The 14531-nt window shown below is 28.1% G+C and overlaps 4 protein-coding genes across 7 annotated transcripts; 1 reads left to right on the plus strand and 3 right to left on the minus strand.

Annotated features, from left to right (window-relative positions):
- Positions 1-420: 420 nt before the first annotated feature.
- LOC107074048 (uncharacterized) lies at positions 421-4157 on the minus strand. The gene is made up of 5 exons (XM_089177124.1): positions 3505-4157; positions 3198-3339; positions 2414-2817; positions 1106-1308; positions 421-1027 (listed from the first exon to the last, which is right to left on the minus strand). The coding sequence occupies exons 1-5, from the start codon at positions 3619-3621 to the stop codon at positions 712-714; spliced, it is 1182 nt and encodes a 393-aa protein (XP_089033250.1). The 5' UTR covers positions 3622-4157; the 3' UTR covers positions 421-711.
- Positions 4158-4305: 148 nt separating this feature from the next.
- Positions 4306-9732, minus strand: LOC107074219 (nucleoplasmin-like protein). Of its 2 annotated transcripts, none has more exons than XM_015335462.2 (5): positions 9555-9726; positions 9117-9235; positions 7481-7694; positions 7215-7294; positions 4306-6083 (listed from the first exon to the last, which is right to left on the minus strand). In XM_015335462.2, the coding sequence occupies exons 1-5, from the start codon at positions 9574-9576 to the stop codon at positions 5976-5978; spliced, it is 543 nt and encodes a 180-aa protein (XP_015190948.1). In that variant the 5' UTR covers positions 9577-9726; the 3' UTR covers positions 4306-5975. The 2 variants fall into 2 exon arrangements, with proteins under 2 accessions (XP_015190948.1, XP_015190949.1); XM_015335463.2 differs by lacking the exon at positions 4306-6083 and adding an exon at positions 6427-6845 and having other exon boundaries at positions 9555-9732.
- Positions 9733-10486: 754 nt separating this feature from the next.
- mRpL36 (mitochondrial ribosomal protein L36) lies at positions 10487-11909 on the plus strand. Of its 3 annotated transcripts, none has more exons than XM_089177415.1 (2): positions 10487-10659; positions 11432-11909. In XM_089177415.1, exon 2 carries the CDS (start codon positions 11443-11445, stop codon positions 11848-11850), a length of 408 nt encoding a protein of 135 aa, XP_089033541.1. In that variant the 5' UTR covers positions 10487-10659; positions 11432-11442; the 3' UTR covers positions 11851-11909. The 3 variants fall into 3 exon arrangements, with proteins under 3 accessions (XP_089033541.1, XP_089033542.1, XP_089033540.1); XM_089177416.1 differs by lacking the exon at positions 10487-10659 and adding an exon at positions 10668-10870; XM_089177414.1 differs by lacking the exon at positions 10487-10659 and adding an exon at positions 10901-11326.
- A 144-nt stretch (positions 11910-12053) lies between these two features.
- On the minus strand, positions 12054-14502 carry LOC149030922 (uncharacterized). The gene is made up of 6 exons (XM_089177411.1): positions 14373-14502; positions 14094-14292; positions 13874-14010; positions 13688-13799; positions 13445-13583; positions 12054-13364 (listed from the first exon to the last, which is right to left on the minus strand). The coding sequence occupies exons 1-6, from the start codon at positions 14491-14493 to the stop codon at positions 13218-13220; spliced, it is 855 nt and encodes a 284-aa protein (XP_089033537.1). The 5' UTR covers positions 14494-14502; the 3' UTR covers positions 12054-13217.
- Between the last annotated feature and the right edge of the window lie 29 nt (positions 14503-14531).

Here is a 14531-nt window from a genome sequence, read left to right on the forward strand (position 1 = left end):
TATTTATCGACGTAGTAATAACAACGGCGCGAAGTATACTAACCGTAGATCAGTTTATCCTCGACGTTATCATCCGTCGGTACAAAAGGTGACCTGCAAAACAAACATCTCTCACTGTTACTATGTATTTATCTCGGCATTATATAAAAGTGTCATCGTAAAAGAAAAACATTATTCATATTACCGACGAACGATAATACAGAGTGGATCAAAAATATTTCTACATAATTTTAAAAATCAATCATTCTTACTCGAAAGTACGTACATTAAATTTTTTCTTCTTAAATTACAATATTAACAAATCTAAATTAAGAAATTCGTACTTCGAATATAATTTTTTATTTTATTATGCTAAATCGTATAAGCATTTTAAAAAGATAATAAAAATAATCATTTATACAAACATATCCCATACTTTTATGAATTCTTTTCAATATTCTTTTGTGTTCGTTTTTTTTTCGATATTGTTACAACTAAAAAATAAATATGTATCATATTCATAAACGTACACTTTTTCATTATTTTCATTGTACGTTTGTTTCACATATTTTTCTTTCGTTCTTTCGTATTTCTTACAATAACGATATTTATGTCATTAATAGAAATTTAGTTAATTTACATACATATTTCTTTAAAATTAATAAACATGTAACTAATTTGCATATAATTGATTTACAAAGCATCTCAAATACGTAATTTGAAATACTTATGTCACGTATTTGTACACATATCACGTACTTCAATATATTTATGCAAATTTTCTGTTATACTATTTGTGCTAATCGGAGAAGTGCGATCGTTTTGATCAATATTATTTTTTCGACTTTCTTCTGTACTTTCGATTTTAGATTTAATCGAATCTGATTCTCCAGACTCTTCTTTTACGGTTACACATTTATTTTTATTATGAGATTTGATTCGAATCTTTGAATTTACTTTTCGATTTAACGATTTATCATCAATTGATTTACTATTATTCGTACTCGAATTACTGGTAGATATTTTGACTGGTTGTGTAACGTAAGATCTAAAACATTTGCATAATATAAATGAATAAATTTAATTATTGGAAATTAATTTTTAACAAAAATGTAATTAAGCTTACGTCGCAAAACTTTTTCTTATAATATCGGAATCTTGTCTTCTACGACTTTGAGTTGCAAGTTTTGCTATAATACGAGCATCAACTTTAATCCCTTTAGGTTTCTCCGTATAATTCTTTAATTTATTTAAACTTTGTGTTAAATGTTGAATCTGTACTCGCAAAGTCGCATTTTCATAAACCAATCGAGTATTTCTTTGGATGACCTAAAAATCATTTCTTTGAAATTTACTCTAAGTTTTTCTAATTTATTCAATCGATCTTAAAAGATTGTTGACTAATTATTTTTCACGTTTGATTGAATATTTTTGCATAAGAATAATAAATATAATATAATTAAATTCCCATTTTTAATATTTTGTTTAATTAATTCATTAAAATTATCAAATTAAATTAATTCAATTTGAAATCATTAAATTGTAAAAACTTTTTCAAAAATACATAATTCAACCTAATTATAAATACAACTGAACATTGAAACGTAATACTTTTTTGCATAAAATAACCAATCAACAATTTGTTAACCCATTCGAGACGGATTGCACACCGTGTGTGCAATAATAATAATGAGCAATTATCAGTTATTCTGAGTAAAGTAGTCGTCGAAAGCAGAATTTTTTTTATTAATAGTATCTGTAAAGTATAGAGAAACAAAATTTGGCATTGGTTTTCATGCAGATCAAAAGAAAAACAAAACATTTTGTTTAGATTTTCGAAATCTACATTTTTAGAAAATATCAATGCAGGAACCCATATATCTAATTCCATTTTTCAAATTTATCACCAACAGCAATAGTATATTTTTTTATTCATACCGCCTAAATGAAACTTATTATCTGAAGAAAAGAAAAAACTTTATCTTAAGCCTGTGCAGCCTGCGTATTCATAATTTTTTTTTACATGTAAGAAATTATGAATGAATGAATTTTTCTTACATGTAAGAAATTATGAATACGCAGGCTGCGCAGGCTTCAGATAATGTTTTTTTTCTTTTCTTCTTTTCTTCTTTTGGGCCATTTTTATCGGTGAATAAAAAAAAATAAATAAATTTTTTAATGATGTATTTTCATTTTACTTACCATTGTACACATGGTCTTCAATCCGCTCCTCGATTTTTTCCGAGGAGCGAACTGCACACCCGGTGTGCAATGATCTTATTTATGTGAATTCACTTACAAATTGGGTGATTTCCATAGTAAACATGTTTTTTTATTAAAAATGAACAATATAAAGAAAAAAAAATTTCGCTCCTGAGGACCGTGTTCGAAAAAAATCGTCGTCTCGAATGGGTTAAGAAAACAAACGATTTACTTGCAAAAATTTAGCCTTGTTAATTGGCAATGGTTCTTGAAACTTTTCCGATACGATAACATTTAACTCTTCTCTAGCTTCGTCAAGTTTTTCCATCATTTCTTCCATAATTCTTAAATGTTCACGATGCAACTGATCGAATCTATGTCTAAGAGTATCTTTGGCATGTTTCATACGTAAAAATTTAATACACAAATTGTACGTAATCTCGCTTTTCTCAGCTAATTCTTCACGAAGTTGTTTATTTTCCTCATTCAACGAATCTCTCGCATCTTCCAAATCTTTCCATCTCTGTTCTTGTAATTTCGATCCATTTCCAATAAATTTGTTTTTGTAACGTTGCATTTCCTCGCAAAAGTAATCTTTCTCTCTTTGATAAAAATATCTCTCATCGTCCAACTGTTCTAAAATAAAATTCAATTCATTTTTCCATTTTTCCAATATCTCTTTTACTTTTAATTAATATACAGTTGGTTAATTTGTACCACAACCAGCCCAAAAAAAAATTACCAAAGTTTAATTAAAATAATATTTTTTACAATTAAATACAAATAATCAATTTTAATACTAAATTAAATAATAATATCAAAAATTGTATAACATTATAATAAAATAGCATTTTTAATTAAAATTCCATGAAGTATGTAGCAAATAAAATTATAATTATAGTAAATGAAGAAGAAATGCAACAATATTAAATTAAAAATATTTCATTTAAAACGAAAAACCGATCGTGGTAAGTTTATTATTAAATATAGAAATTTTCTATGTATAATATCCTTACGTTTAAGATTTCTATTACATCTCTGTTGCTTCTTCAATTCTGCTGATGATCTTTCACCGTCTTTACGCATGTTCTCTAATTGAATATCTTTCACGTAAATGGTGTTTTTTAAATTAGCGATTGTCTCTGTTAAATCTTCTACCTTTTATAAATAAAACTTTTAATTGTTTTTTAATATTTATAAGCTATTTTAACCGCTTTTATAATCATTGATACGTATAACTAACAAAAATATTCTACTACCAAACACTTTGATATAAGTTAAATTATACATAATATTTCATTAAGACAACAGAATTGAACTCACTTGCCTACGAAGTGCTTTGGAATCATTCACATTAGCACTACATTCTGAATTTTCTGAAGATATTCGAGAGCCCGTAACATCAGACACAGAAATTCCATTTAATTGAGTACTCTGCATATAATAGCTGTCAATTTAAACAACTATTTTCTACAATAATAATTCTCTATCAATGTTTTCTTTTTCGTTATTACAAAAGAATCTTGAATGTTGATTAATCAATTGATCTAAATTCATTTCAATTGCGCTAACATAAAAAAGGGATGATAAATTGAAACATCTATAAAAAAAAGGTTACAAATTGATGCTCATAGTATTAGAGACAAAAAATTGACGCTCGAAGGAAAAAAATACATTGTGTGTACGTGAATACAAACATTTACAATTAAATTAAAAAAATACATGAGAACAATAAATGTAGAAATTACAATTTACGGTTTCTTCATTTATTGTAGAAAAATGTTTTATTTCATCTGTGATACACTGCTTTTTACAGAAACCACTCATTTATTTTCAATCATACACGCTTTTATAATAGTAAATTAAAAAAAAAGAAAAATAGAAAAACACATGTTTAATGACATGATTTATTTAGTCGATGACAAAAAGAAAAAATGCAAAAAGAAGACTAACTGACGTGTTTTGTTAGATTCGATTTTTGTCGTCTTCTAAATTAAAAATCTAAGCCAAAATGTTCTATAAAATATTTCATAAAAAAGCATCTTATACAATATCATGAAGTTACATGCTATCTCTTCCTGGGGAGGTAGTACACGCTTGAATGAATAATTTTACTCAGTGCAATACTGATTAAAAGTTGTGAAATTTTTTATTGTGTATCGTATATGTACAAAATAGGTGTACAGACTACTATCAATCGCAAGGGCGTTTCAAACACCCCATCGCATATATACTTTTGCATATGATGATACTGATGTAAGAGCATCATACACATACATACACACCATGCTGTGTAGTACACCTGTAAATTCTCCCTCTATTATATCTTTCATCAAATGGAATGAATATCGAGGTGACGCGTGAATATGCTTTTTCCTTGAATTCTTTTTTTTTAATTCTGATGTTATTTTTCTCTTTATCTTCCTTAACAATTATTAATGACTGCGGTATAAGGGTTACTTTTTTTATTTCTTGACTATTACCCTTTCTCCTTTCTTCCTCTTGCTTCTTCGCCCCTGTATCTCTACTATATCCCTCCCCATCTTGTACACACGGAAATAATAAATTACACTGTGGCTGGATAGAGTAGCTTTTGCAATTTCTTAAAAGAGATATACTATTTTTTTTCTGAATTGTATTACATGGCTACAATATAAGACAGTATGTATATTTTTGTTTGTTTATGTTTTTTTCTTTTACATCGTTGGAAGTGGTGTATTTGATGTGTGAACACGGTATCAGAGAAGACAGAAAGGAAATACAAATGCGTCTCTCGCTCTCTCTCTTACTCTTATTTTTTTTTCTCTTACTGCAAGAAGTTCGCCGTCTATGCTTTCCACAATTTTAACGAACAACAACTGGGCCAAGAATGACCGCACATAATTTATTTTTAAAAAATCATTCTCTCTCTCTCTTTCTTTCTTTCTTCCTTTCTTTCTATCTTTCTTTCTTTCTCCCTATGATATCGTACAAAGCTCATCGTCATTAAATCTTCCGGATTCAAATAACAATTTTTGTTAAACATTTAGTTCGTATGTATCGAATAAGGAAAGAACATTATAAACGCATCCTATGTAACTTTAACATTATTAGAAACGAGATTACACGTAAAAAGGATTTTTGGCTTCGGACTACCTGTCTCAAAAGATCTAATATCCCTTAGCAGTTTCAATTTCATAAAATTTTGTCAAAAAAATAATTTCTGATCAACAATAGATATTTTTTTTCTTCTATATATCGCACACATACACAGTACAATCAAGCGCAAGGGATGTTTCTTCTTTAAGGCAAGTAGAGAAACTACGAAGATATATTTGTTATCGAAACAAATAAAAAAAACATGAGAATTCTTATATATATAATAAAAAAAGGAAAGAAAAAGCACAATGTTTAATTTTAAAAATTTATACATAAAATCAAAAGAGGGGGAAAAAAGAAATAAAAATTAAAGAAAATTTATTACTTAATTAGTAATACTATGTTGTTAAATTAAAACCGTGTTATAGCTCATTACAAGTGGACTAGTAGTAAAACGTGATACCATTTTTTCTGTGAAATACATGATATACTGTTATCTTATTGTACTTTATTGGTCCAGTTGTGTTTTAGAAACGTGGAACGCAACACGTGTCGTCTGATAATTTGATGAAACGATACTAGATTTCGCAGAAATGCGGATGATGATAATTGATGATGGACTTACGCATTAATAGCCTAACTTAAGAGTTTTCTGTGTTGGTATTCTTTTTTTTATTTTTTTTTTGTTTTTCCCCAATTATGTAAAGACTCGTGCTTTATTTTTTCTTGTTCTTATTAGCTTGATTTTTGTATTTGGCTGCAGTTGATAATTTAGCATTTTTTTTTTTCGGTTCATCGTCTTCTTCTTCCTCGTCGTCCGGGTCCTATATTGTAAAGAAACAAATATCTAAGTTTATCTGATTGAATGTTTTCAAAACCTTTTTATCAATTGCAAGGATTGATATTCCAAATTAAATAACTCTAATGGTAAAGAGACATTACAAAAAAATAATCAATAGTGAATTATAACAACTTTGAAATCAGAAATACTTTCAAACATCACTGATTTATATTTTATGAGCATTCAGCACTTATTTCATGTCCTTTCTGTTCTTGTTTCAATTGACGAATGTTTTCCACACCTGCAAAAATGTTAATTGAAACCAAATTTCATTTGTCATTTGACATAAATGTAAATAAGGATACATGAAGAGTGAATAAAAGCAATTGTTTTAAAATAGGTTGGTTTATTGTACAAAAAAATAAAACAACATATATATAGGAATGAAAAACACAAGTGCAAAATGTACATTAAAATTTTGTAATTTCGTAAGCAATCTTCGTTTCTTCCTTAAGTTTTTTAAACTTTTTTCAAAAGTAATACATTTTCAAAATCAAAATATACTTTTAAATGAAAATTCTATTAATATAAAGAGTTAAAAACATTTCACCCTTTTAAAATTTTCTTTTTATATTATTATTTGAATGATGATTATTATTATTATTTTTATTATTAGTATTATTATTATTCGAATGATTATTATTATTACTTTATTATTTTACTTGTCTACTGCTTCATCCATCTTGGCACGTTTGGTGCCATTTTTTCTACCCTCTGCAGAATGTTTTCGTTTCTTTTGAGGTGCCTGAAATTGCATTCCTAATGAATTTACTTAATAATATTACAACACATTACCTGTTTTGTTTTTTGGTCACATTGCTACATAAAAAACCAGAATAATTATACGATTTGTAACAGAAATAAGTGCAAAATGCTCATAATGGATAACATTAATCCATATAACTTGTTATGTACGTTAGGTATTTTTTTGAACCATTTTTAATTTTTCTTCATCATCTAAATTTTCATCTAATAAAATATAGAAATCTTACTACGAAAGATTTAGAAAAAAGAAAATAACTTTTCCACATAGACCAAGTTTCCTGACGAATTTTTTTCTCTTCTACATGCATCTTTTATCTAATGTATAAAATTAATATTACTTTATCCTTACTTTTTCATCCTCATCATCGTCAATATTCTCGTCTTCCAACTCCTCGTCCATATCGTCGACGAATTCCTCCATATGCGTACCTACAAACAAAATATAATTTTAAATAAATTAAATTATTGAAAGAAAAACTTGTAAAAGAAGTATCGAAACTAAATGGTAAATAAATGAGATACTTTTATGAATAGAAGGCGTCTAAACTGTAATTGTCGCACTTCTTAATGACGTTTCGTAGTATAAAATAATACAGTAATTTGCATATTTCTTACCAAGGAGGTTGTGTCCAACTATGTGAACTGGCCCGCTACCCTTGATCAAGGTAAACGTTACCGGTGGGTCAGGAAAACTAAGATCAAGTATAATTTGAGCTGTCTTGCCCATCTCAAGAAGAGCAATTGGTGTTTTAATAGTGCCTTTGAGGCCCATTGCCTCTACTTGTAATACGTTAAGCTCACCAGGTTTCGCCTCTGGCCCTAAAAGAGCCTAGAAAATATCAAAGCAAATGTTATATAATATTTAATATAAATAAAAAAAAATAAATAATTAAAAATAATAATAATAATTTATGTATATATAAGCATTAAACATTTGCTTGCTGAAAAGAACCAATTTTTTTTTTTTCAAGTAGAAAAAAATGAGAGAAACATCTGCCGAGAATTCATGGTATTTTTCATTGAGTTCGGCCAAATGCATCTTTTTTTCTACCCCATTTCTAAACCCTATTTCTACCTGCATTGACTGAAATTTCCGTTATAATCTCCCTTTCGGTATAATAGGATCCTGCCGGGCTGAAGTGGGGGAAGGGCGAAGCCATTGTGAGGAAAAATGGCGCCAAGCATTAAACATTTGCATGATCAGATTCGTTATAAAAAAATAACTACACAAAATTAATCATTGTATATAGTAAATTGAGAAAGTTCAAATCATTTCGAAGTTAAGTAATAAGAATATTATGTTTATCTAGAGATAAGACAAAATAAATGATGAAACACCGGAACTTTGCAGGTTATGTTCGATCATAGGCACGCATTGCGGTTTTAACCGCGAAAGAAAGGAACTCTCATGGAGAGAGTCTTTGCTTTCCGTGAATTAAAACGAAATTCGATCGTTCGTAAACAAACTGAATGAATCATACAGACTAAAATATTCTAAGTATCAATAAAGGAATGGAAATATCTCGAAATAAATGTGTAGAACAATTATATCGAAGAATTGTGTACTATCATCGGAAAGGAAGCACATATTGCATCTGTAAAAAGAAGTTAATTCTGATGTTTCCCTTTATTTTTCTGAATCACCTATTTTATTTTATTAATGTATCGAAAATTCGCGCGTAAAATTCATTGCAGGAGGCGCCTTGTGCGCTTGCAAACAGAAAGAAAAAAGAAAGCAAAAAAAGGTTCGGTATGAAAGACATCGAATATATTAGCATCGTACTATTTTTTTTTTTTTTTTTTACTTTTCCTAGAAGATTCGAGAAACGTGAAAAGAAGGTAAACACAATTTTTTAAGTAAAAATTGTACGTAATTATAGGAAAAGAATAAAAATAATAAGCACATGTATCACGCAATGTATTTGAAAGAGTATTACGAGAAACAAAAAGAAGGTTTGCTGATGGGTCTATTCATTGTTAGAATTAATGATTCTTGAGTAAAGAAAAAATAAGTTAGAAAAATGTAATATGTAATATAATCGACAAAAAATGAAAAAATCGAAGTGTAAAATTGTATTAATATATTTATATACGTAAGGTACGCATACACATTATACATATATATGAGTGAGCGAGAGAGATAGATTAGTAAGTAGATGGGGAGAGAGAAAGAGAGGGAGAGAGAGAGAAAGAAAGAGAAAGAGGAGAGAGAAAGCATATTGGCTTATTTTATCCGCATCATAAAACTTACCATTTTAATAATAAGCTTCTGATCAGCACCATAGTCGTGTTGATTAGTGCCGTCTGCATCATCATTCTTGTGTTCAGGATCCCAAACTTCGGATGAGTTAGCTCCTTCGAGAACGATTCCTAAAGAACACAAAAATCACGATAGTACACGATGTTCACGAATTTCTTATGCTCCAAATTATTCCGATAACCTCGCACATTATTTTAATGATATTAATATGATAATATATTAAAGATATATAATAAATAACGATTGATAAACGCGCGGTATTTTATCCGTAGTTTAGGGGGGACAATAGTGTATCTGGTCACAATGGCCGAAAGTGTTCGGAAGCCGGCGTCTCGTTTTAATAGATAAATGTTCATTCGTTAAGTAACCGAAAATGTTTCGAAATAAACTATCAAGTATAATCACGTTTACTCGAGTTTCGATATTTACCGTAAAGATACTCTTCCGCCATGGCGATCGGTTTGATATCAACGGATTCTCAAATAAGATAGATCTGCACGGTGTCACCAACGATGAAGTTGTGCGTGGTCGACGAGAGCAGAGCGGAGTAATGCCACACTACAAATGGGAGGATGCCGCGCGCACAACGGTCACTGCGCGAACAATAATTCTATCTCGCACGTGTTGGGCTAACGCGTAGCAAATGACTTTTGCGTAGTCGACCTTGCGCGCCTAGAACCCTGTTCTCAAATCTCATTGGTCGAATCGCCTGTCTTACCGTATACAACGTTGCCATCTCTCTTACAAACTACACACCGAAGGCATCACGAAAGGCGCCTTTTTCCCCCAATATAATCTTATTTTTTTCATTCTTTATTATTTATTTAAGACTACCTTCAATATTATTTTTATTAACTTTATTTTATCATTGTTGTACGATGATATAAATTTGTATTAAAATAGTATGGGAAGAAATTGAAATTTAATGATTTACGTAACGACGACAAGTAGTCCTCCATTAATTCTGAATTGTAAAGATTTTATGTATTCTTCGATTTTAGTGATTTTTTTTATATTCGATGATTGAATACGTTTGAGTAAATAATAGAAATGTTTAATAATGTTTTTAATTAATTCGTATAAAAAGTTAAATGAATAAAAAACGATTGAAAAAAAATTTAAGAGATAATCGTAATGCAAGTCGAATCGCTAGTTTTTATAGCTTATATTCAAGTTAAATAAATAATAACCTTATCAATACGTTCCCAATAAAATTAAATTAAATATTGTGTTAATAAAATAAGATCCTTCATTCAACATTTTTTGGAATTTCGTGTATTACTGTACTACTCGTAAAGGTTTTCGATATGTTTTGAAGGAACAATTTGGCAATGTCGTAAAACGTTTCTATTGGTCAAAAATCGTTGTGTTCGTACAGAAGCATGGGACTGCACATGGAGCAGTAAAATAAATAGTGCGTACTTTGTTTGGAAAAATTCCATTGAACATTTAAATATTATATTTTATATTGTTATCAATAAATAAATGAACGTCCGTTAATTGTCTACATCTAAAAATTGTTCGAGAATTTAAGGTAATTTGTTCTATCGACTTTTGGTCAAAAATAAATTTTAATCGTTACGTCGAAGTACGACAACGCACTTCCTCGAAATGTCTGACGTTGTATATGCGTAATTTACGTTTGTTTATATAAATTGAAGATAGTTTTTATAACATTTGAAAATAATAGATAAACAATTTTATAAGATCAGAAGAAATTAATATATATATTAAAAAAGAAGAAGGTAAGAATCAGAGTAATTCGTAGAAATAATTCTTTGAGATACATGGGACTACTTTTTTCACGTTCTTCTCTTCATAATAACCACGTCAGTCAAATTAGTTTCGTTCAATATTTTTATTATAACAAATATATATATTTATGATATGTTTATTATACACGCATATAATTCTCATATATATTTTTAAAAATATACAATTTTTTTGTTCCATTAAAATTCCTTATTGTAAATTTTTAATTGATGATTATTTTTAATATTTGTTTAACTTTAAGAAGAAACGATACAGTAACGTACATAGAATTTCGATTTCGAGGTACTTAGGGTTTGTTAAATCATTGTATTCATTGATTTGTGTAGTGCTGTTATTTCTATTACAATAAAATTGTTTTATATTCATTTCACAAATGTGTGTCTATGTATTTCTAAAGAATTAAATTTAAACAAATCCTTTAAATTTAGGTAAGAAAAATTATTTTCTTTACTCCTTACAGTACTATAAGTTAGGTTAGTATTATCTTTATATTTATAGTAATAGTTACGACCTAATTTTTTTAATTATATTAGATTACAGAAACATGAACTCCTTTTCATTATTAAGATTTGGAACAATTTGTCAGACAGTAAACTCAATCATACCAAGACTTTCAAACTTATTGTCAAGAAGCAATCCAGGCGTAATTGTAAGGAATATGCATTGTCTGTGCTTAAGAGAAAATTTCAATTTGATACCACATACACTGGCAAATAACAATAAATCATTACTTTCGCAACCTGTCTTACCAAGCATTAATTTAGTATCAGGTTTAAAAAGAAAAGGACGACTGCAGCTTCGTTGTGAACATTGCTATTTTGTCGCAAGACGTGAAAGAATGTTTGTAATGTGTAGAAAATCACCTAGGCATAAACAAGTACAAATGAAAAAGAGAGATTATAAGACTTGGATCTTAACGCATGCTACGCAAGCAAAGTATCGTCCTTGGTAGTCAAATTGTGTTACGTTAAGATGATTATTTATTGCAATAAATTGTATTATAATCAAATATATTCATGTTTTTCAATTTTTATTCCGATGTATAAGAGTAACAAATAATAATTTTGTTGTTCTTCTTATTATCCATTGTTAATGTTAGTTACAATTGATTATATGGAATACAGTATTTTGTTTATAGGTAACTAATGCTTTTTCAAAGTTTCAAATATGTTTTATGTGCAAGTGCATTAAGTTAAACTTCTATTTCTTCTGAAAAAATTGTATTAACATCTGTACACTCTGACAGCTGAAATAAGAAGTAAATATATCAATTATATTCAAATAAAGTTTTAAAAGAAATAAATTTCTATTTGGAAAAAAGTAATTATAAGTACTGCAAGGTGGATAGCATGTAATTCTGTAGCATTTTGGTACACAAGGATTGCAAGGACTGCAAGAAAAGCTTGATATCATAGGTGGACTACATAATACTGGTGCAGAGCAAGGTGGTGGTGAACAAACCTGCATATTTTACAAGTATAATTACAATATTCTAAGAAGAATGATGGATACCAGGTCAATTTTAGTTTAATATTTATATTGAATGAAAAAATCTTACCCTTATAGGACATGTATAGCAGGGTCGTATACAGGGTGTGGGACATATTGGTTTGCAATTTGGATAGCAGTTTGAAAGGTAGCAAGGAATATACCTAATAATAATAATTATAATAATCATAGTTTAAATCCCATCCAAATGCATTTTAATATAAAGTATAATATTCTATGCTTACGACATATTGGTGGTAATAAAGTGTAGGTATTTGATAAATTAAAATTTAGTTGTCAAAAGAGATATTTATTTTTTTTTATATTTTAAATAATTTTGTTCCAAGCCATGTTGAATTTAGTGAAATTTTCTGTGTATCAAACTAGTTAGTCATTTGTTTTTATTTTATTTGTGATGAAACATACAACATATGCACATTTAAAGTTATAAATAAATATATACAATTTTTAATGGATGGTAAATAAAAATATATTGTGTGGGTATTTGTTTTTAAAATGATACTATAAATAATTTTAATAAAAGTTATTTTATTTGATGAAGATCATCTTTAAAAATGCTGTTTAAAATTGTATTTGGGAAATTGTGATATAATAGAATCTCTATTTTATCGACGATAGATGAGACCTGAATATATTTTACAAATGATTGGTAAAATAGGAATCTATTCTGTTTAAAAATTTTATAGTATTTGAAGATTTTTAAATTCATATAAATAATATAATAATACCATAGATATTAGTTTTAATTATTTTTTATAGTAAAATATATTTCATTAAATGATCTTATGTTAATAAAAGAAAATGTAAGATTTAACGCACATAGTTTGGTATTGGCAAAGTATAAAAAATGATTTCAGAATTATTTGTATTAATTTCGTCCCAAGTAGAAGATGAAAAAATCGTTGACTGTAATTTCCATAAATCTTGTTGTATCGAAGACATTTTTCCTTCCCAGGCCTAAATAAAAAATTCACAAAAAATCAACTTAATCATTTCTAATAGTTTATTGAATTAGGTGTAAAAAAGATCAGACTAACTTGTTTACAGTGCATTGCCCATTTATAAATCATTTTATTTTCCATTTTGTTAGATATCTTTTTTGTCTTTTGCAGAATTTTTATAGCTTTTCTTTTGTGACCTCGGACCATGTGATAGTAAGCTTTTATAAATACGTATCTGAATAAGATTGAAGAAACATTAATGTGAATATTAATTTATTAAAATTAATTTGTGACCATTATGCAGATATCTTTCAATCTTTTTTTATTTTTTTTTATTACCTTGGTATAGCAATTTTCACGATGCTTATCATCTTTTTAACATTTTTAAAAGAAACTTTGATATCCGCCATAATATGTATTGCTTTGACGTCACGTTTGTTAACATAATAAACTAAATAGATATAAAAACATAACTTTTCTTTTTTATTCTTTTCGTCTAAATCAACCAAAAAACTAAGAACAAACCGTAAGAAATAAGTAACCCTTCGAGTTTTTTTAAATCTGTTATAGTAGCTGCAACTATGTCTTCATCACTTGTGTTTATTTTAAAATTTGTTTTCATCCATATGTTAGATGCTTCCCATTCTTGGTTTCTAACACACCTAAATAAAATTATTAAACAATTAAAAATCAAATTATTCATAAATAAAATCAATGTATTGCATATGAAATGAAATATTTATACCATAACCACATGGATGTAAAATATCGTCTTTCAGCTTCTGGATTTCGTAAACTAAACATGCTTTCACCTTCTTTTAAGTAATATTTTTTGCAATTTTCATAAGAAAGAATCGTAAATCCTACATCCAATTGTACATCTGCGCACATTGCGTAATACCACGTACGACCGGATTTGTCTATGTTGTTTTTCGATATAAATTCTATAAACTTAAAGTAATATAATTTTCGATAGAAAAAAATGAAATTAGAGAAAATTAATGTCATAACTGATAACAATCACCTAAGTCTCGTAATATTGAAACCACTTCGGAATGTCGGCAAGAAATCATTAATAGATGAACGAGTTGTGGTAAAACTATGCACTGAATATAAGTTAAATCAATGCTTTTTGCTAATTTCATGACAATAAAGCCAATATCCAGAGCTTTTTTAATTTGTC

Source organism: Polistes dominula, unplaced genomic scaffold (genome assembly GCF_049000335.1).
Source record: "Polistes dominula isolate Pdom_NZ unplaced genomic scaffold, Pdom_raw_medaka contig_20, whole genome shotgun sequence".
NCBI lineage: Eukaryota > Metazoa > Arthropoda > Insecta > Hymenoptera > Vespidae > Polistes > Polistes dominula.

Excerpts from the sequence above, each read along its gene's own strand:
- LOC107074048 (XM_089177124.1), bottom strand. The coding sequence starts at position 3,621 with ATGCAGAGTACTCAATTAAATGGAATTTCTGTGTCTGATGTTACGGGC. Across the intron at positions 2,818-3,197 it reads ATGTAATAGAAATCTTAAAC|AACAGTTGGACGATGAGAGA; the intron begins GTAAGGATATTA and ends ATTTTATTTTAG. Across the intron at positions 1,028-1,105 it reads ATAAGAAAAAGTTTTGCGAC|ATCTTACGTTACACAACCAG; the intron begins GTAAGCTTAATT and ends CAAATGTTTTAG.
- LOC107074219 (XM_015335462.2), bottom strand. The coding sequence starts at position 9,576 with ATGGCGGAAGAGTATCTTTACG. Across the intron at positions 9,236-9,554 it reads GGCGGAAGAGTATCTTTACG|GAATCGTTCTCGAAGGAGCT; the intron begins GTAAATATCGAA and ends TGTGTTCTTTAG. Across the intron at positions 6,084-7,214 it reads ACGATGATGAGGATGAAAAA|GACCCGGACGACGAGGAAGA; the intron begins GTAAGGATAAAG and ends TTTACAATATAG.
- mRpL36 (XM_089177415.1), top strand. The coding sequence starts at position 11,443 with ATGAACTCCTTTTCATTATTAAGATTTGGAACAATTTGTCAGACAGTA.
- LOC149030922 (XM_089177411.1), bottom strand. The coding sequence starts at position 14,493 with ATGAAATTAGCAAAAAGCATTGATTTAACTTATATTCAGTGCATAGTT. Across the intron at positions 14,293-14,372 it reads TTCAATATTACGAGACTTAG|AATTTATATCGAAAAACAAC; the intron begins GTGATTGTTATC and ends TTAAGTTTATAG. Across the intron at positions 13,800-13,873 it reads AGGGTTACTTATTTCTTACG|TTTATTATGTTAACAAACGT; the intron begins GTTTGTTCTTAG and ends ATATCTATTTAG.